The sequence below is a fragment of the Sabethes cyaneus genome, chromosome 1 (genome assembly GCF_943734655.1).
Source record: "Sabethes cyaneus chromosome 1, idSabCyanKW18_F2, whole genome shotgun sequence".
Taxonomy (NCBI): domain Eukaryota; kingdom Metazoa; phylum Arthropoda; class Insecta; order Diptera; family Culicidae; genus Sabethes; species Sabethes cyaneus.
In genome coordinates this window covers 138,502,763-138,525,780 of record NC_071353.1, presented here as the reverse complement: position 1 = coordinate 138,525,780, position 23,018 = coordinate 138,502,763, and the positions used below count along the sequence as shown (strand labels likewise).

General features: G+C 40.3%; 1 protein-coding gene and 1 pseudogene across 1 annotated transcript; one reads left to right on the top strand and one right to left on the bottom strand.

The window, feature by feature from the left end:
- Positions 1-14,269: 14,269 nt before the first annotated feature.
- Positions 14,270-15,666, bottom strand: LOC128746284 (synaptic vesicle membrane protein VAT-1 homolog-like; annotated as a pseudogene).
- A 4,963-nt stretch (positions 15,667-20,629) lies between these two features.
- On the top strand, positions 20,630-21,505 carry LOC128746283 (trypsin alpha-3-like). The gene is made up of 2 exons (XM_053843331.1): positions 20,630-20,669; positions 20,730-21,505. The coding sequence occupies exons 1-2, from the start codon at positions 20,630-20,632 to the stop codon at positions 21,503-21,505; spliced, it is 816 nt and encodes a 271-aa protein (XP_053699306.1).
- The last annotated feature ends 1,513 nt before the right edge of the window (positions 21,506-23,018 follow it).

Sequence of the window (23,018 nt, the reverse complement as noted above, 5' to 3'; positions counted from 1 at the left end):
AATGACAAAGTCCCTCAGAAAAGTTATTCCAAGGCGTGTTGCTGCAAGGCGTCAGCTGGAAGTCCTGATTCTTTCAACTAGATCAGACGAATTTGAGTGGATGAATGTAAAGGGCGTAGATATGCGCTAAACATTAATCGACGGCACATCAGCGACTTCTGAAGCATATCCGTTTGCAGCAATTGAAGATCATCTTCAAAATCTGTGAATCGATGACTTATAAGCTCGAAAATTTTCCTTTTTTTTATTTGCTGAAATTCATTTGATAGCTTTAAGGGGGCATAGTACTTTTTCAATTTAAAAAAATCGAAATTTTTTTTATTGATTATTTCGAAAGATTAACATTTTGACCATACGTGTTTCAAGTCATTTCGATGAATTCCAAAAATTGACAAAGTTACAGCTATTTGTACCGCGCATGTCTGGAGCGATTACACAGCGAATAAAAACTTCAACGTCGTTTTTCTCGAAACCAGGTTTTGAAAGTCGGTACCATAAATATCTCAAGAACGGCTCAAGCAATTCTCATGATTCTTTTTTTGTTTTAAAGCCAACAAAATTATCTAGTGTTTGACCCATCCTTTTTTTGATATTACAAGTTTTGTATTTTTTAGAAATGTTTAAAGTCAATTTTTTCGACTAAAAACGTTACTTTTATGTTTGAATGTCCGCCATTTTGTTATGCGTTCGAATTTTAAAAAAAGGATGGGTCAAACACGAGATAATTTAATATACTTTCATGTCGTTTTGGAATTTTTCAATTCGGATAAGCCCCCCAGCGCCAATCCATGGTACCGTAAATCATGTTTTTTTCGAATGATCATGTTCAAGGAGCCGGAGGGGAGAGGGGAAGAGGTTCTCATATGCAAACAAAATTGTAAATATTAGTATAAAGTGCCATATATTGAATGCAAAAAACTCGAATCGATTCGCTTTTCGCGTTATCGTGAAAAAAATATTTGAAGTAAGGCAAAAAATGTGGTGTAAAAAGTACTATGCCCCCTTAAATAAAAAGGTTGGAATGAATATTTAATTTTTTTGTTGTGAAGGGGGGGGGGGGAATTGCCGTTACGTGACGTACTTTCTCAGGGGGGGTCACGAATGTGTGACGAAATGTGACAAGGGGGGCCGGGGGGTTTTGATTTTGGTCAAAATTTGCGTGACGTACTAAATGGATGACGCCTTATGCTGTCAATAAAAACTAGCAGTTTTTAAAAAACTGCAACAAAAAACACGACAAAAAATGGGAAAGAGACATTTAAAAACTGTCAAACAGTCGATAAAACATGCAAAAGGACTACGAAAAGATGTCGAATATACGTCATCAAAAAGACGCCGAAAGAATAACAAAAAGACAAGAAAATTACGACAATTTTGTAGTCGTGGAAACAAGCGGGACGAAAGATGTTAGAAGGTGACAATGAAAACGAAGAAAAGGCGGTAAAATGTCATAAAACCAAATTACGATGGAGAGATGGCAAAAAGACTATAAAAATGTAACAGAGAAATGACAATGAAATGACGAATACGGAGAAAGGGCAGTAAAGAGATTACAAAAAGACGACTAAATGGTTCCGAAAAAGCAACGATAATATGACGAACAGACGATGCAAATAGCGAAACGACGATGAAAGATCGATCTACGAACAGGCAGTGAAATGCCCGCGAATAGATATGACGAAGAAGTGAAGACAAGTAGGCGAAAAGTTGAAAGACGACTAAAATACGGTTAAAAGACGCCGAAAAAACGTAACAAACAGTGACAAAAATGCCAAAAAAAACCATACAAAACGACGAAAAGACTGTGAATAGAGGTAGCCTTTGGCTAAAGATATTGGAGAAACAGATAAAAGTCAACAAAACAGTGACAAGCTATGCCAAAAAAAAGACACTAATGACGATGCCATCAAACCAAAAGCGCCACAAAAAGCAATAAAAAATGACGACCAAATCACTCAAAAGAGACAAAAAGACGATGATAGAATACCAGATACTAAAAATAACGGAAAACGACCAACAAACGTTTAAAGGAAACAAACAAATCGAGGCGTTAACACGGTGTAGTGGTTAGCATTCACATCTCTCACGCCGAGAACTTGGGTTCAAATTACAATCCCACTGAAACCACGAATGGCCCAAGCTGTCACATAGCTCACATTGAAATAAACAAAAAACGATAAGGAGATGACAATAACGGCGGAAAAGTTGACTTAGCAAAACAAAAAAAAAACGAAAAATTGAAGACAAAATACAAAATAACCAAACGACGAAAAATTTAAGAATTCCGAAAAATAAAGCTTAAAGGCGAATGACGAAAGTCCAGTTTATGCGTTCTTGATTAATATAGAGGAAATTTGAAATGTATTATAAACTGATTCGATTCAAAAAAGTATTAGCAACTTTTTAGCAAAACTGAGAAACACTTTATATGAAGAACAAATGTCGGTCAAATTTCCATTTAAATCAAAAGTTTGATTTAAAGTTTGATTAAGTTTTATAATTTATAACCCTTTCCTCTGTAATTAAAACACAGATGGTAAAACTACGGATTTTTCTTCAGCAAAACCTGGCATCACTGCAACCCATGTAAGGGGGGTTGCGCAGTCTCCTTTTGTCCAGCGCCTCTGTGGTTCAAAGGTACACGGGTACCAGTGAGCGACACGCCCTTGCAGGTGTTGTGGGTTCAAATCCGGTTATAATCTCTGATTACAGCTTGGTTCGACCCATGCACCTTCCAGCATTGGACAAAAGATAGGAGTCACAACGACAACTTGTTAAACATAGCTACCTATTACCCCCCCCCTTCCTTTCCACCCTTCCCCTTCATTCCCGAAAAAAAAATCCTTCTTCATTACTTTCCCTTACCGTCCCTTCATCAATTGTAGAATCATCGTTTCAAAAAAAATACCTACCGAGTGTTAGATTATGGTTAGTGACAAAAACCCGCGTTCCCTCCGTTTAACCATGCGGTATGCAGCCTAAATTTGAATATTTCATTTTTAACAATGCAATAAAGTTTCATTTGATTCCACTTAACAAGATAAGGAAAACGTGTGCGATACAATGCATCACCATCGGGCACCAGCTGCAATCCCCCCCGATTCTCGCTTAAGAAGATTTTTAGGCTTGTAATCGTGCTTTCACGTGACCGTCACGGTGAGGAGGAAGATGAGGAGGTGAAAATGAGAAAATTTATCGACGCACCAGCAAAGGGAAAGGTAAAATTTGCATCACTCAGCAGCGCAGCGGCGAGGGATGGTAAAGCATTTAATATACTTTTCACTCTGGCTCTGGAAAGGAACAAAACAGAAAATTAAAGACAAGGAAAATCTAATTTCGACTCAATGAGCGGAGCAGTTTTGCATTCTAATCGAAGCAGCATATTGACGGAAAGGAATTTTAATAAACATCTTGCCGCGATGCGAAACGTTTACTATCTACACATCGGTTTGTTCTGTTCGGTTCTTTGTTACGGCCACGCATCACGTGAATCCCCGTTCCAAACAACATGATGAATAATCCCGGTAATAAAGTCAACGAACCGGACGAAAAAGACGATGCAGCACACAGACAGGCAGCAGGCATGCAGGCCATAAAGGAGATTGTCTCGTCGATGGTCCATTATTGGCCTCTATTACACGGCGGTATCCTGAGAATTTCCCCAGAAGGAAGAATAAAAATCACAATCCAATCACCTTGTTTCGGCTGACGTATCATGACGTGTGGAAGTAGAGAGGAAGTTGGGCACAAACGCATCTCCTGCTCGGAAACTACCAAAACCATCCCAAAACGGAACCCATCTCACCTCAATCGTTTATCCCGATTTTGCCGATTTTCCCCCCGATTCTTAACTCGCTTTCGATCGAAAAGGGAAGGGTGCCAAAGTGATACCATTTTCAGGGGATTATCGAACGGACAATAAATTTTCCTTCTCATTGTACCCACAGCCCAGCCCGGTAACTAGCTGCTGGTTGGCTAGCGGCAATTTCCAAAAGGTAAGGGAGACGAGCACAGAGAAACGTCCACTTTGACCTAACCGTACCGTTAGGTGCGTACTGCCACCTACCTCCGTAGTGATGCTTTCCCGTACATAACCTCAAAACGGTAAACGGCGCGGTTGTTCCTGGTTGATAACACAGAACAACTGCAACAGCTTCTGTCCCACAGGCTGACTAGAAAGCATCAATCGGAAGCTGAGCTGCCCGTGGACAATGGAAACACAATCGCAACCCTCTCCTTCCAATCTCGATCTCGTCCTACCCAGCAGTAAGCAGAACAAAATGAGGGTTCCGATCGGAACGGAAAGCATACAGCCAGCGCAGCGTAGTGGTCACCGATAAATCGAACCAATTTACACGGTTGATGTAATAAAAGTGATTTTTCACCTTTCTTCCGGAATTTCTCGTTTAGGGAGACAGAGCGATGAGGTGTAATCATGAAGAAGAAATCAAATCAAGTGGAAATTTATGTGCTACATTGTGGATCCTAGATAGTTAGAAATGAAAAAGGAAAGGTAAAATGGATACGGAAGGATTTGGCATCAGTTATTCGGTAATTGGAACAAAAATACTCTTATGAAATACTTTGAATAGAGGAGTTGACACAAACTAAGTTACAGCTTTGTAATATTTTCGGTAGCCAGTTTGAATCGGGAACTGACTTGATAGCTTATCATTCGTTTGGCATAGATTCTCGTTTATTACCATTCTTATCATAATGTCCGATCGGAATACACAATAGGAGGTAACTCGGAAATTTGATAACAACGTCTGGCAGAGGGAATAGCATGATGACATAACGCTTTGATTAGTAAAAACTCTCGGAAGTGATGACATCATTTCGGCCTTCGATTGACGAGAATTGAACACCGACAAATAATATTGAACTTTTTGAAACAAATTGATAGAAAACATGGTGGTTGAATCTATAACTGAAAGGGTTCGAGGTAGCGTAATTAGAATGACGATATAATATTGTAGATTTCGTTGTCCGATGCCCCTAACATTGCTAATGCCATTTCAGGAAGTCTTAAGCCATAGCATGTGCGCTACTGTTCTTTACACATCCGAAAACTTTTATTACACCGTACGTACACCAATTTCCCCCACACATTTCACCTGCCTACCTCCTAAGTTAGACTTTTACAAAGTGTGCAAAAGTAGGTTCGCATATTCCGAACAACCTGTCGCTTCGCGTCTGACAGAGCTTTTGTTTGTCGTCATCCTATAAATGTATGTTTGGCAACTTTTTGAACTTCTTCTCGCTTCCCGGGGCCCGGCCGATAGGTCCCTGCTTTCCAACCGAGTCGCAGGTTGGGGAAAAACTCAGGAAAAAAAGATTCCCTTTGCCTGCTCCCTCACATTTCACCCGGTCTGTCGACTGTGCTTTTGCAATGTACGCTCCCCCCAAACTCATACCGGGCTGGCTGGCAGATATTTCTTTATTTTTCTTTATCTTACATGTAAATAGAAAAGTTAAATATTTTCACTCCCTCCGACTGTAGATTGTTCGGAGTATAGTCACTGCTGTTCCTTACTTCCGGCTGCAAGCCAGTCACTGTTTTTTACCTTTTTTACGGCAAGGTACAGGAAGAACGACGAAAAAAGTTTGCCTATCTCCCAGCGGTACTTAAAAAGTCTATTCATTCGTTCGGTGATGTTTATTTACTTATTTAGTCGACGCATTTCTCCGAGCAGCGAACGTCAGGAAAGGTAAACAGGTGTCAAATTCCATTTGCAAACCGCCCTCCCGGGATGTGCGTAGGCCGGCGACGACGACGACGACGACGACGCGACGGTTGTTGAGCGATACAGTAAATTGATATCCCGCCGAGATTTCCTTCGTTTGGGGGTGGGCTCACGGAGTGAGTGAGGACTTTCAATACCCGATAAGGTTGGCAATATCGATTGCATATCACACCGCAATAAAATCGATGATGACGATTGTGGAAGAAATAAAATCATCATAAATGTTGCGGTCCGGGTCTATTGGTGTGCAAAAGTTCATTGGTTGAGCGACAGAATGAATATTCATTGCTCGATCGCCGGCCATAGTAACCTGGTCCCTCTGGGAAGGTGCGCGTCCAACAAGCAGCAAGTTTCCGGCCGAGCCGAAATCGATAAATTATTCATGTGGGGCAACGGTAAAAGAAATAGCGTAAGTTTTTTTTCCCCGGTAGGAACAAATCTTGACCAATGTTTTTTTTCCGCAATGGCCGGGTGGGCCAATCGAACCACCACAACATTCCTTTCATGAATATTTTTGCCATATTCTCGACGATTGGTTTCTCTTTCGGCGTTTGGCCAGTTCATTCGTATTCGGATTGGAGGACGGCTGGAATGTTGACATTTGCCGCTTCGTTGATTGTTGATGGTACATGGTAGAGAAAATGCTAGATTTATGAGAAAGTTTCAACAAGTGCCGAACCAGATTGTATAACACTATACTATAAACACTATTTTTATTTTAGAATTTTCGTTACAACTCAGTGTAAATAGAAAGTCAGTTCTGCTCCTCATGAATGAAATAACATGTTACATACGGCATTAAATTGTTGGAAACACTGGCGTGCCCAGGCTTGGGCTCGTGACCAGCCTTCTCTATAAAACTTAATGTAAAACGAAATAATTTCTGTAGTCAAAAAGTCCGCATTTATTTAATTGGCCTCGATTTCATGTCCATTGCCAAGTTTGTCAACTTCGATTCAAAGTCCAATTTCAAGCTTATTTTTTCCATTTTTAGGACCAATTTTAAGTTGAGTGATGGTAGAAACTCCTGAGAAAAGTTAGAAAATTAAGTTTTTTGTACGTTAATTTTCAATCTTTTAATGATAAAATAACCAGTTATAGTCTCGGTTTTCGTAAATTTCCTATTTCAAAAATTCGTATCTCATGAAACAAACAACGTAAAAAGTTTCTTATGAAAATGATAGTACATTTTTTTAGCATATTCAGAGGAGAGAAAAAGAGAGAAAACGCGACAAAAACGAGAAAAACGAGATAGAAAAGAAGTAAAAGAAAAAGAGATTATACAGGAGCAGCAAAATGTCTAACAAAAAGAGAGAAAGAGAAATAGAACTGGGGCAAGAAGGGGACAGGAAAAGAAAAAATGGAGTGAAAAAATTAAAAAGGTTGCAAAAAGGGATAAAACAGAAAAGCAAAATAGAATGTGACAGAAAAGGCGGAAAATCAGAACATAATAAGTGGAAGAAAGGAAATGACGAAAACGAAAAAGCGGTAGAGAAGGTGTTAAAAGGGGAATAGAGCCGAAAACGAGGACCGAAAAAGAGAATAAAGACAAATATAGACCTAAAAAATGTCAAAAAATAAGACGGAAACAGTGGAATACGAAAAATAGTGCAGAAAAGAGAGTAACAGGAGGAAAATTAAAGGAGAGCACTGAAAAGGGCGAAAAAAAGGGACTGTGAGAATGGAGCAGAGAAAGAACAAACTGCTTGCAAAAAAAAGGAAAAACGAGAGAGAAAAGGAAGAAAAAGTAGACAAATAGAGGAAAGACGGAATAGAAAAAGAAAAAACGTGACGAGGCAAGAAAGGGAAGATGGAATAAGTAAGAGACATGAAAGACGAGGGATGCGGAAAACGGGAAAAAGAGACCTTACGAGATACGAAAGAAGAAAGGATACGGGAAAATGGGATAGAAAAAGATGAAAAGAAACAGGAAAATGGACCAAAGAAAAAGGTAAAACGGTAGAGGAAGTGGGAGCTAAAACAAAACTGAAAGACGAAATACGGAAAAACGGAGCAACAGAAAGAGGGAAACTGCACGGACGAAGATGAAAAATGAGAAAGAAAAAACATAGAAAGAGTTAGACAAATACGAAAATTGGCAAAGAAAAATGGGAACAGGAAAATAAAAAAAAAAAACACTTAAAACGCAAAAAATAACAAAAAAACGAGGGAAACTCGAGCGGACAAAAGGACTGAAAATAAGAGGTACTGCAAAAGGAAATGCCGCTTAGTTGGTTTCGAGGTACGATGCTCGCCTAACAAGTCAGTCCACAGTGGTCCAAAAGGGCGAAAAGCGAAACTTTTTTCCTAGTTTATTTTGCTTTCATTTCATCACTTATGGTCTTCAGCACTTTTGTTCTTATGAATATCCCCCTTATCTAAAGCTGTCAAAAGTTCGTTATTGCTTACTATATTGAAAATAGAAAAATAACTTTTTTGTGTTAGGAAATATAGACACAGTTTCTTTGGTAAAGTTGTAAATATTGTAAAAACAAGCAACTTTGCTGAAGAAATAAAATTTCTATCTTTATCGAGTGCTGAACTATAGGGCATAATCTTTAAAACTTCTTTAAAAATTGGTTTTTCATACTTAGCTTTTGTTAGTTGCATTTTACAAGCATACAATGTTCTAGGCAATTATCGAAGCTTTTAAAATACACGTTTTTGCAGAAGACCATAAATCTTTTGGACCTTTACTTGCTGAGTTATCGCATATTCAAGCTTTACACTTCCATAGCTTTACGAGTTCATGGGGTAAAATGGAGCAAGCGGATTTATGAAATCAGCACTTCATCTTAAAGCTTAAGTCGAGTACTATAAACTTGTATGGGTTTCGCTTGTCCCCAACCACCCAAATGAGTGTACGGCAAGCATACGTTTTATGTGTTTCGCGTTCGCTAAAGGCTCGATACACGTCCATTTTTGTGTTAGTAGATAGATACATGGTTTCTTCGGCAAAGTTATAGCAAATATAAAGATAAACAACTTTGCTAAAGAAATGACCTTTCTATTCCTATCGAGTGCAGAGCTATAGAGCATTTTCCTTGTAAATTCTTTTAAAATATAGTTTTTCATATTTAGCTTATGTTGGTTGCATTTTACAGGAATATATGGTTCTAGGCAACTATTGAAGGACGCAAAATACACGTTTTTGCAGAAGATTGTAAACCTCTAGGACCTTTCTTCATAAAGTTATCGCTTTTGGCTCGTGAAGTTAAGGAAAAATAAAACTAAAATAAGCGATAACTTTGTAAAGAAAGGTCCTAGAGATTTGAAACTTTCTGCAAAATCATGTGTTTTGAGACTTTCAATCATCGCCTAGAACCATATACTCTTGTAAAATGCAACCAGCATATGCTATGAAAAATATGAAAAACCTATTTTTAAAAAATTTCCAAAGAAAATGCTGTACAGCTCTGCACTCGATAGAGATAGAACTGTCATTTCTTTAGCAAAATTGTTTATCTTTATATTTTCTATAACTTTGCCAAAGAAATCATGTGTCTATTTACTAATACAAAAAAATGGACGTGTATCGAGCCTTTCGCGAACGCGGAATACATTTGCTTGCCGTACTCTCATTTGGGTGGTTGGGGAGAAGCGGAACCCATACAAGTTTACAGTATTCGACTTAAGCTTTAAGATGAAGTGCTTATTACATAAATCCGCTTGCCCTATTTTACCCCATGGATCAAAGCTATCAAAGATCAGAATCCTTCATTCTTTTGTGACGCTAACCTGAATCTAAATTTTGGATTGACACCCTGCGGTGAGATGCTGTTCTACGTCAAAAGTGGAAAAACAGAACTAGAAAAGAGCAATAACAGAACATAAAAGAGGTAAAAAGGGTGAGAGAACAAGACAAAAAATGTCAATTTCAATTTTAAGCAAAATTTCTTGTCCATATCCGGTTTGAAGTGAAATTTCAAGATCAAATAGGTTCAAATTGAAGTCCAATTTAATGTCCAATGTCAAGGTTATTTTCAATTTTAAGTCTTGTCGGATTTTAAGTCCAAATTCAAGTCTAATAAAATCCATTTTTAGTTTCAATTTTAAGTCAAATTTAAACTCTGATTTCAAGTCCAATTCCAAGTATAATTCCAACTTCAAATCTAATTTCACGTGTAATTCCTAGTTTAATCTCCAATCTAATTTAAATCCAATTTACGTCAATTTCACGTACAATTTCAATCCCAATTTTAAGTCCAGTTTCGGTTTTAATTTCCAATGCAATTTTATGGAAAAGTCCAACTTTCAACAACTTCAAAAATGCAATTTGAAATAAATTACCAGCGATTTTTCCTTAGTAATAAGTGTCACATTAGTTCAATCCATTTACTTCCTGAAACCAAACCTTGACTAAAGCGAATGCCTCCGAATAGAATGAACGAACGACATCGTGCTTTATCACTGCATTTCTCTTCCCGTAAACCAATCCGTATTCAATCAAAATCACTTATTTATACTTTGGGGTGGAGGGCAGGACGACACTACTGGCGGTGGGCAGTGCTGCGGTGCGTTGGTAAGCGTCGATGTTGTACGACATGAACTGCAACTGTTTTTTCCATAAATCATCTCTTGCTACTTTACATACGTCGCGGCGCGGAGTTCCGTCACCACTCCGCCGCCGGGGAGGATTCACTTTTCAACGGTTTGGATGCTCCTGCAGGAGTTTTGTTTTTTGTCGAAGACGAACCGAGCTTTGCGTGGTAACTCATCCCAGCTTGACTTACCGTAGCGAAGGTAAGTCACAGCAAAAAAACAAACTATTCCACCGCTGTTCAAGGCAGCGGCAGCATCACACCGGAAAACAAGACGATGATTTATTGGAAAGTTTATCAGTATTAAATTGAGCGGAAGCACATTCTTAGCCCGTCCGGTGAAGACAAGTGAAAAATTGCGGCCAAAGCAGGATTTATTGATTTTTCTCCGAGCGCCAACAACAACGACGTAACGGTCTGGCTATAGTCTATAGGCTTCTTCAATTGTTTCTTGGGGAGCATCGATTTGTGTCCTTCGTGCCAATCGTTAAAACAGAATCACGGATTTTTTCCCCTCGTCCTAACTTCCACGGCGAAGAACAGGTGCAACTAATCGAAGACCGCCGCTTATCTGTGACCTTCCAGTGATGCTTTCGCTGCTCCAGTTTGGTCGGTCGAAAAAATTAATCTACCGTGAAGTTCAGAAACTGCCGCAGTTGGTTCTCTATTTCCCTCGCTGTTTCTGGTAATTTCTTCTATTCCATTTCAATTTTGTTAACTGCTCTATCCGTCGATGGCATCCAATCGCCATTCGCAGCTCTCATCAGGTTACTTACGTTCGTTGAGGCGGGTGGTTACTGGTGGAATCAGGACACTGCGAACGTCTTTTCTCAGCTCCGTCGTTGCAGCACAGACTAGGTTTACTCCCAATGCTGTGTAGCATCTGCTGCTCACGTTGCAGTACAGTTTCCTTTCGAAGGAGCATGATGGTTTCTTCAGGCTCCAGGCTGCAGTACCTAGGTAGTAGCTATAAGGTAAAGGCAGTGTATAGCAAATAAAAGAAAACTAATTTTGCTTTCAATCAAGTTTTATTGCGCTCCGCCGCACAATCAAGGCAAAGTGTCTGTTTCACCTTTTCCGACTCGTTTTCCTTAATAGATTCGTGTTCGATTGGTACGAGTTAATGGTCTGGAGAAAGGCCGCTGCTGGGAGCGGGGCACGTTGTTCCACCCTCTGCTGTGGGAGTGATACATTCAATTGAACTCGATGCACCGTGCAATTTTGGTAGGATTGTTTCTCTTGTCGTATTTCAGGCGCCCAGACATAAACAAAAGGTGAGATATCCGACCTTTCAGAAGAATATTTTGGCCTGCAAAAACGGAGTAATCGTAAGAGGACGAATCTATTTTTAACTACCAAAAATTTCAGCCGATTGGTTGAAAACTCCGGACTTTCGGGTGCAATTTAATTTAAAATCAAAGTTGAAATTAGACCTGAATTTGGACCAATTTGGGCTTGAAGCTTTACTCCAAATTGAGTTAAAAATTGAGTTAAACCTGGATTTGAAATTGTATTTTTATTTAAAGTAAAGTTTGCTGTAATAACATATCTGTTAGTTAGTAGTCAGTTATCAATTGTTATTTTGTTATGTGAGTTAATCATGCACTTCCTTAAAAGAGTTTCTAACTCACTGGAAGTGCAGTCCTTTGTCATACATAAAGGAAGGTTTTGTGCCTGTGGGATAAGAGGCTAGGCTAAGTAACTTCACTTCCAGAGGTTTTCCTTTAAATTAAAAAAAAAAATATCCCGTTTGACCTCTTTTTCCCTTTTTCTGCATTTTTCATTATCGGTTCATATTTTCTTTCTTGTATCGTTTTTCCTTTTTTCTGTTTCCTCGTTCTTTGTAGTTTTTCTTTTCTTTTCCGTTTTTTGCCCTTTTCCTGGGTCCTGTTTTTCCTCTGTTTTTGTCATTTTGAATCCCATTTGAACATTTTCTTTTTTTCGGTTACGGGTTTCGTCTTTTTCCGTTGTTTAACTCTCTTTGTCCCGTTTCGTTCATACACTTGATATGTTCTGCTTTTATTTGTTACATTCTGTTTTTTTCTCAATTTCATCGCTTCCGGCTTACATTTTCATTTTATTTTCCGTCCCGTTTTTCCTCATTTTCTGTTCTCGTTTTTGCACTTTCCTGCTTCCGTATTTTCTCCTTTTCTGTTTCTCCTCTTCAAGCCCAATTTTTCTTCATTTTTGATCTATTTCACTCCTTTTCTGTCAAGTTAATCTTCACTTCTTTGTTTGCATTTTTCATTTTCATTTCCATTTTTCAATTTTTGCTGTAAATTCTTCTCATTTTCTCTTTTCTCTGTTCTCGTTTCTCCACTTTTCTGCTTCCGTGTTTTCTCGTTTTCTCCTCTAACTTTTCTCCTTTTCTGTCCTCATTTCATTTGTCATTTTCTTCATGATCTCTCCTTATTTTCTGTCATTTTTCTATTTTTCTCTTCAGCTTTTCTTTTTTTAATGAAATTCTTCTCGTTTTCCGCCACGTTTTTGTGCTTTTTTTCTTTTTCTTTCGTATTCTTCTTTTCCACTTTTTTTCTCTTATTATGTTCCGTTTACCCTCCCATTCTGCCAGATTTTTTCTATCGTTTTTCCGCTTTTTGCATGCCAGATTTTATTTTTTTTTCCTATCTGGCGTTTTTTCCTCTTTTTCTGATCGTCATTAGTCCGACTTTCATCACATTTTCCTTGGTGCTCATTTCCGTTTTTACTCCTGCTGTCTCATTTTTCCTTTGATGCTTCTTTTTCTGGAAAGCAGTTGTAGACGGTCTACCTTTAGCTCCATCGGTAATCTATCTGTTAATATGCTAAGAAAATTTACTTACATTTTCATAAAAAACTGTTTGCTTTACGTTGTTTCTTTAAAATTTTATCCTATTTTCAGAAATTCCATTGTTAGAGTTACCGTTTCTGTTTCGTGTTCGAAGCATTAACTCCACTCGTACACTCATTTTTCGAGTTTTTAGGCTGTAGAGCACAGAGGCAAATGATTTTATAAAAAAATGTACGTGTATCCTGCAAATTATTTTTTTCCCACGATTGTTCAAGCAAATGTTCAAGGGGGGGTGATAAAAACTTTAAAAATAATTTGCAATGGCCTAAAGGTTTAAGAAAACCGAGTTTTTCAGCCAACTCTGGAATAACACAAAAGGCAACTGAGAAGTGAAAAGTGCGAAATAAGAATTGAGAAGTGAAATGTAAGAAGTAAAAAATGACAAGAGATTGGGAGGTTATAAATGAGAAGTGAGGAGTGAGATTTTTACCTCTCACCCTTAACCTCTCACAGAAATGAAAAATAAGGAATAAAAACGGATACGGGAAATGAGCCATGATAAATACGAAGTGAAAACTAATTAGTGACAAGTGAGAAGTGGAATGCGAGAAGTGAGAAGTGGAATGTGAGAAGTGAGAAATGAGAACAGAAAAATTAAAGGTGAGATAAGAGAAATAATATGTGAGGAGTGAGAGTTGAAAAGTGTGATATGAGAAATAAGAAATAAAGCGCGAGAAATGAGAAGTGAGGAATGAGAAATGAGAAGTGAAAAATGTGAAATGATAAGTCCCAAGCAACAATGTGAGTTTTATTGTACTCTTGTGGTGGTCTTCAAGACCATTTTTGGTCTTAAATACCCTCATAAGAGTGTAATAAAACCCAAATTGTTACTTGGGGTGATTAGTGTTAATTGATTACAGAGAAGTGTGAAGTGAGAAGTGACATAAAGCCGTTACTATAAACGTCCTTTAGAACTGAACCCTTCTTTATCGACAGATTTCATAGCCGGTTAGTAGAGTACGGGAAAGTACGGGGCTAGTGCAACGATCCTACTGATTATGACAGCACAGCCCAGCCGAGAGTCGAATACACGACTATTGCCTTGCTAGGAAGTTAGTAGAATCATCTGTGTGCGATGACCGGTTCTTTTGAGGATCAACTCTGCACGTCGATTGGTAAAATTGAATAGTTTTTGTACACAGAAACTGTATGAGAATGGTCACGGATCCTTCTCTTCTTTTCAAATTATTGGAATGAGTTGTGATGATGAAACTGTTCTTTGTTGTAAGCGGCTCGATTCATTAGGGGATGTTATTATCTTTACTTAGGATGTTCAACTCGATTCCTTTTTCTCACTTTCAGTGGCATCTCCGTTCGTGGCAGCCGGTGGTGCGTCCGATTTTTCCGCACTGTCACCATTAACAGCAGCACCCTCAGCTCCGGTGGCTGCAGCAGCATCCCCAGATTCACCATTCGTTTTGGCTTCCTCTCCGGCTTCCTCCTTTTTCTCATCACCATTTTCGGCGTTCTTCTTGTCGTTGTCCTTATCCTTTTGCTGCTCTTGTTCTCGCTGGGCTGCTTTTTGGACTTGCTCTTGGCCGGAGTGGCCGGTTTCGGTTTCGGTTCCAAGGCGGGATCCAGCACCAGTTTTCCGATGTTCTTGCGGTCGTGCATCTTTTGCATGGCTTCTGCAGCATCTTCCAACGCCCAGGTGCTGTCCACTACCGGATTAACCTTACCGTCCTTCCAGAGGGCAAAAATCTTCTCAACGGTGGACCGCACGTATGCCGAATCATCCTGCTGGTACAACAGATGCCGTAGGTTGAATCCAGACAAGATTTTGTTCTCGTCGAACAGCTCAATAGGAGAAACTTTGTCCACTTGCCACCACGAACCAGCAACGCTAAAGAAGCTCTTGGTCTCGCCAGTGACCACATTGGATGATCCGTACAAAATGTATTTGCCCATCGGTTTGAGCAGTCCGAACATGGTTACATTCGGAACGGTACGTGCGAGCTGAACGATAGCTTGGCCCACGCCGCCACTAACCGAATGCAGCAGGATGGATTTGCCTTCACGCAGCGAGATGAGATCGAAGATGAGAATGTAGGCGACCAGGTAGTCCATCACGATAGCCGCCGCGTCCTGGAATGTCATTTCATCCGGAATTTGATATACGTACTTGGTGGGCACCGCCACCAGCTCGGACCCGGCATGGAACTCGGGCAGCGCCACGACACGGTCCCCGACCTTGATTCCTTCCACTTCCTCACCGGCGGCCTCGATTTCTCCGACGCACTCGAATCCGAGGATGGTTGGTGTTTTTGGTGGTGAATCGATTGCACCGAGGCGTACCATCAAGTCCTGGAAGTTGAGACCGCATGCTCTGACGCGGATCAACACTTCGCCGGCCTGTGGGCTCGGTTCGGGCTTTTTCAGGATCTTGACGTTCTTGATTGAAGCCACCGAACCCTATCAGCGTGACGGCTCGCATCTCTTTGGGCGGCGGTACATCTTCGGTTTTCTCGGTTTTGGCTTTGTCGTCGGTCTTCTCCGCCGTGCCGTTGGTTTCTTCGACCGGCTGTTGCGGCGCGGTGACACCCTCCATGCATCAAACCATGAAGCTAACTGGGTGAGAAGCCAAAAGTGAAAAGTGAGAAGTGATAAATGATAAGTGAGAACAGAGAAGTGAAAGCGAAAAATGAAAAATAAGAAATCAGAATTGTAAAATGAGAAATGAGAAATGAAAAGTAAAAGTGAGAAGTGAGAAGTGCTAAGTGAGAAGTACAGATAGGGTAGTCTCTTTTTCACTTTTACTGCGACTCAACTCTGACCTTATTCCAAGGAATGAGCCTACCACCTTTCTAGCAGTTGGTTCAATGGCACCATGGAAGTTCCTAAATAATCTGTGATTTGTTGATCGAGCCTTCTGGTGTATTCCGCTGTGTATCGTCTTCTCAGTGCAAGCATTCGTCGCGTTCGCGAACCTTGCACCAATTACTGGAAATCTTGGGACGACGGAGGTAATCTATGCCTTGGGCTTGAAGGTCTCTTGACCCTCCTTTATCGACAGACTTCACAGCTGGCTATTAGAGTATAGGATAGTTACGGGGGTAGTGCAACAATCCTACTGACTCTATCTAGTAGCACCGCTTAGCCGAGATTCGAAAATACGACGACTCTCTTAGACCAGCGTCGACCTCGAAACCAACTAAGTGGCAATCTACGCCAGACTAAAAACGGGAGTTTCGTCGAAAACCAAATATATGGTAGGAAGATGCTCCAGAGAAAGCAACGTTTGCTTCCCACGAACTGAAAGGGATTGATGAGTTCGTGTATTTGGGATCTCTGGTCATCGCCGACTATATTACGAGTAAGGAGATCCAACGACGCATTCAAGCTGGAAATCGAGCCGAGTTTTCCTCCACAAACCACTTCAATCAAAGAGCATACGCCGCCGCACAAAGCTGACGATGTATAAAACGCTAATCAGACCGGTAGTCTTCTACGAGCCACAGTGGGGCAGATTGACCCGGAGCTCGGACAAAACCTCATAACTTCTTTCATTTGCTTTGTAGAGCTTTATTGTCTTCAGCACCACTGTTTGTTACAAAATTTCGCATCTCTTTGTAAATTTTAAGTAGTTGTATTTTTATTCCTATAGATGGCGTTGAGATCTAACTTTTTAAATAATGACTTTAGAAATGTTGTGTCTTCAGAAAAGTTGTTTGTCCTGTAAAGTTACGTAAAATTACTGAACATACCAAAATTGTAAGACTTACAGGAATCAAGTTATAAATATTTTAAATACTCAAACACTTCTTTTTAAGTATGTAGTCGAAATTGGTAGTCTGACGACCTCCGATACAAATTATCACAATCTGTATATCCAGATTAATTTAGTATTATTATTCTGGTATAGGGTAAATCAACCATTTGTGGACCTTTCTGTAAATTATTTTGAACTCGTAACGCTAAACACCCAACCAATGGCACTTACAATATTAGTAATTTTCGAATAAGCCTCAATATATAAATTTCTGCTGCAAATCTCTATACTTTACATATTTTTTAAAACAGATTGGATGTCCATTTTCCTTTTATGGACCCTTGTGGTTTACAATAGAATAACGACCGGGTCCATGAATTTTAGTGTATTTTGCATAGAAAGAGTCCGGTAATGGCGACATTTTTTGCATTGTATATAATGAACCCTCACTTGTTGAAACCGTCAATTTTAAAGTATTAATAATGAAATGCAGCTAAAATTTTATAAACTCAAATGTGTGTTATGTTTAGTACGTTCTGTTTCATGTCATATATCCTCAGAAATAAGAAGTATAAGCTAATAAATACCGAAATTTCATCCGAGGGTCCATTACAGGTAGAGGGTTTACTATATGGGTTCACTTACCCTACTATCTGCTTTAGTGCATTCATGCAAATTTTTTAATTCATCAGTTTGGCCATACGCAGCAAAAGGATACGAGTGGCGAGATAGGCCGTCATCGGCCTCAGCCAAATTCTGACAGAAGGCACAAAAATAACTAGTAACTGACAGAGTATTGCAATCTGTTTATCCTGCAAACACGTATCAGCATGTTGGACTCTAAATAAACATAATGGAGGCTAGTTCAATCGAACTGAAAGTCCAACCGAACATATTCTACTGCCAATTTGACTTGAAACAGAGCTAATTGGGAAAAAATTGTTAAGTGGTCGCCTTTACAATGTGCTGAATTCCCCTAATCGACTCCAATGTATCTCATAACGATAATAAATGCTGTGTCTTACATATACAAGCACGACTAGTTACCGTACAGCACGAATGAGCTACGCACTGGCGCGCGCATTTACTAATTTGTAACCTAAAATACCGGAAAACATGCATTCGCAAAACTTGAATATCTCCGAACATCGCAACTAGTAGCAGCTAATTTTATGCTTATTACTAGTTAACACCCTGTTTGTTTATTTTATGATAGTGTCAGAGCGGAAATCTGTGGAAATCTTTTTCTACACACTATTGAAAATTGACAAAAATTTCAATTTTTTTGTTCTAAAACACTTCGTCAGAACAAAGCCTACTAGTAAAAAATCTGTTTTAATATCACCTAAACTATTAGTTTATAATCCCTTTAATGTGAATTGTCCTTTAAAAGTATAGAACTTTAAGCAGCATAGTAGCCAGATTCTAAAAGATTAAATGATATTTATTTTTTCATTTTCCAAACTTTTTTAACACTGTGTTTCACCTTCTTGAATACCTATTGAAAAACTACTTATTAAAACAATTTATGTATATTTCTTATAGATTATGTGTCTACTATACGTAGAATATTAACTTTGATAGAATATCTCAAATAAAAATTTTGAGGTTTTGTCCGAGCTTTTTCAGGTTTTGCCCCATAGTGCGGGCTTGAGAAAGTAACTTCCCAAGTAATAATTTCAGGCTGATCAAACGCTTTTATAGCTGATTTTATTCAACCTGTGGCTGATCTATGGTTTAGGTTTAGAAATGAAAACCTTTTTTCAGCTCTTAAACATCTAAATCTGGTGATTTTATCAAGCTTCAGGCTAATTAATAGCTGCTTTCGAAGCTGCAATGAAGCTTAATAGAAACTTTTTTGCACTTTTAAATAGCCAATTTGCGCAATGCTGTCAATTCTATTTTTAGAACGAGAAATAGTTTTGCAATCTACTTTTTCAGTCGCTTAATCAACGCTTCATCAACATTAATGCAGCCAAAAAAAATCTGATTTTAAATTTAAAAAAAAATGGAACGTGTCATTTTTATTTCGCCGTGAACGCGATATTTTTAGTTTAGAATAACTTTAATTCCTATACAAGTAAGCGAGCTAATTTTTTTTCCATGTGTGGACTCATTACTGCGACCAGTATAGTTGATCTATTGTAATATCGCCCGGGTGTTTGCTGTATGACCTGCACTGCATTTCTTTTTGCTATAATCGCTATTGAGTGAGCGATATGCTTATTAAATTTTATGCGTGCTTGCGTGTATTGGGGGTTACCCTTCCTTCAAAGCTTAATCTACTTTACCCACTTATTCCTCGCTGCCAGCACTATCCCATATTATAGCCGTCCCTGGCGAGGACTCATTCGTACCTCTGACCAGTACACTTAACTATAGGAGGGACACATTTGCACTGTCAAGAGGCTTCAGGGGGTAATATAGAATTCAGCACGAAGGAAGGGTAAATGGAGGGGCCTGAGAATAAACCCATGCTAAAAGTCACTTGACATCGAATGGCTTGATTCTACTAAGATTCGAACCTACGACCACTCGCTTGTCAAAGCAGACTCGGTAACCTTGCGGCTACGGAGCCCCCCAAGCTAGCGAGCTCATTAAAAATGTATGTCTTTTTTCCGGGAATTGAACCCGCCATCTTTGGATTCATTAGCACTCACCATATGATCCGCCCCATTTGCATCTGCAGAACAGACAGTGAGAATATCTTTACACCTGAAGCCTAGCCCGTCTAGCGTGAACTGTCGATAACTGACAAACTTTTGCTGTCAGCCGAATTGCGACATTCTATGATCTGACAGTATGTGTGCTGTGAGCCGAAAGAAAACTTGGTAGAAGTTTGTAAAGCCACTTTAACACCCTTAAGCAGACTTAAAGTAGTTTGAAAGTTGTGAGCCTAATGAAAGCTTCCACTCTACATTTTAACACCTTTAAGCAGCCGTAAAACGGTTTGATCGCCTTAAACCAACCCGTAAACAGCCATTGCTCTTGCAATTCAGCTACCGTTGTTACTTGGGTTTGCTTAAGGAAGACGTACGTGCATTTGAACGAAAGGTGTTGCGGACTATTTTTGGCGGAATACAAACGGAAAGCGAAGAGTGGCGAAGGCGTAAGAACCACGAGCTTCAAGCACTGCTGGGAGAGAATCCCATCGTATACCTGGCGAAAGTTGGGAGACTACGGTGGGCCGGCCACGTCGCAAGAATGCCGGCCAACTGTGCAGTGAAACCCGTTCTCTTCAAGAACCCCACCGGCACCAGGAATAGAAATGGCTTGACTAGCTTTAAGCGTGTGTCGAGACGCGCAACACATTGCCGACGAGTAGCCCAGGTCCGAGTACAATGGAGAGGCATTTTTGATACGGCAAGAGCCAACACGCCCTTTCGGCTGGTAAAGTAAAGTTATTACAGCTTCTCAAAATATATTAAATCAAAATTTAGATCAGTGACACTCGAAGGGGTAAAGGTTAAATGCATAAAATTTTGTTTCGTTGCGAATTTTAATATACAGCAGTCACTCCCGAGAGGAGGTCAATTGTTTCCAATATCGTCATCACAGCAGCGATAAGGATTTTTTATTATCCGCAAATCAGAATGCAGCTTGTTGCCTACGTCCATTGTCGGACCGATATTATCAGGCAACCCGCCGGGTTTTATACGTGTTCTGCGAACTATGCAGTTCGATTTGGTAAGCTTCCTCTGTGATAAGATAAGATTTAAAATTCATTGACTTCCCAGAGGGATTACATTTATGCCGAAATCAGTCGCCCACCATTTGTCGTGCTGAACAGTTTCAAGTGAAAATGAAACTACTTGTAATATCGTTACTTTGCGTCATTGCAAGTAAGGTTAAACTGTAAAGAGGAAAATTGACTTTTGTGACATAAACGCAGTTGATTTCAGATGCAGACAATTCAGCTCGTCTAAGTGGTGGAGTAACAACGTTTACGGGTCAGTATCCAGCAGTGGTAAGCATTGATTCGCCTTACATACTGCACTGTGGGGGAACAATTGTGGATCTTCAGCATGTTCTTACTGCGGCTTCATGTGTTATGCACCCGACAACGTTTTCTCTCGTCAATCCCCACTGGTTGCGAGTTATTGCCGGTGACCTGAACCTGGTCCCCGCTTCATACCATCGAGAAGTTCGAAATGTGTCACGTCTGTTCGTGCATCCTAATTATAATAACGAAACGAACAATAATGACTTGGCGGTTCTTCGACTATCTCGTCCATTTCCGGAGTTTCACAACACAATTGAACCAGCGATTTTGGCAACACGAGCTTTCACTTATGGAACTCAGTGCCGATATGTAGGTTGGGGGACAACAACTAGTGGTCCAACGGCTGCTATTAACCCCACACAACGATCGATCAATGTTCCGATCATCGCAGCCGTAGAATGTAACGTTCCGACAGTGCATAACTTCCGAGTGCTGCCAGCGATGATCTGCGCTGGATCCCTTACTGCAACACCGGACACCACATGCCAGGGAAACGTTGGTGGAGGGCTGTACTGCAACGAACAACTTGCCGGTGTGCTGATATTCGGTTTAGCCTGCGGATCGGCCAACCAACCGGGTGTCTATACCGACGTCCGACAGTATCGCCAGTGGATTTATTCACAGTTCGATCGGACGGACAATCCTCAACCGGGCTGGTTGCCGCAACCGTTGTGATATGCTGTTCGGGATATTAACAATTTGTACTGCTGAATTCAATAAATATTGGCTGTGATGCAAGCTAAGGGTGACGTCACGTTTAATCAAAATTATTTTGAAAAAGAAAAAAACAATCATATCTAATCGGATTAAAAAGGTACGTGCAAGACACACTAACTAAACTCATGGTCACTATAAGAAAAGGCGAAATTTCAACTCCACCGTCGTCGTCGTCACCATATCTTGTTTTCGCATCGCACCATTTCATCTTCGAGCACTTCAAACTAATTGAACGCATCTTCTCATTTCGCTTTCATCTTGCGTTAATCTGAAATGAACAGCAGGGCAACGACCAGCAAAGTTTCTCACACAAGTTTTATGGAAATTGACCGTTTTCAGCAGTGTGTAGCAAAACCACCCAACCAGCCCTCGGCCCCAACAGCACCGCACCGGTCAGCTGCTGGTCAAAACCTCACCGAAGACGACCCTTGCCACCGAGAGAACCTTATTAAAACCACCATCTTCAACTCCATCCCGATATCCGGTCTTGGGATGTTAAGTGAATTTTCGCCCTTATCGCAGCGACCGAGATCTCTTGTTTCGTCCGTTCGTCCCTGCCTGGTCACCGCTGGCTGGCTGCTCACGCACGGTCGGTCGAAGGGCCGAATCAACATCAAATTAAATCACTGAATTTAATTAAAAGACATGCATCTTCGAACCAGGGGAAATCACCGCCGCTGCTGTTGACCTTTCTGTCCCGTTCTGCTCTCTGCCACTACGTGAGATCGGACACTAATTTGCCGCTGCTCAATTCAAGTCGAAACAAAATTTCTCAAAAAAAAAGAACTTCTTCTAACGGAGATAGTCCCTTGCAACAACCATTAGTTCCATTATCATCCCTATCACAGCGACCCACGAGCATCGTTTCCATCAAGGGAAAACATAACCGCACAGGAAACTGAAGCAGGTTGTTACGATTTCGTCTAGTGGAAAAGTGTTTTTCTTCGCCCCCTGAATTTCCCACCTCCGTAATCTCCACCAGATAGCAGATAGTCCAAAGAAAAGGATCAAAAGTCTTCTGCCAAGTTGAATCTTTCTTCTCGCATCAGGAGTTCAACTCATCCGTTGCGTGGCGTGGCGTGTGTATCGCCAGCATGTAATCTCTATAATAAATATAAATTAATGTTTGTATTTGTTTTACACTCGACTTCTCCATTTTCGGTGCGATTCACTGCACACCGAAGAAGCTGTCGTCCGTCGACCCGTGCTGGCCCGTGCTAGGAAAACGGCGAGAGTCAATCCCCGGCTAGGTATGGTACGATTCGAGAGCCAAACGAACGAAGTGACCATTCAAATTGATGACTTCTCGGTGGCGGCTAAGAAAGCAACAACCTTCGTCAACCTTTCGCCTGCGAAGCGCCTTGAAGAAGGGTTTATCTAAATGCAAAAACTTTTCTCGTATAAAACCGGTAAGTTTTATCCCCTTACCACCACCACCGCCACCACCGGCGCACATTGCACAGCGATGAAT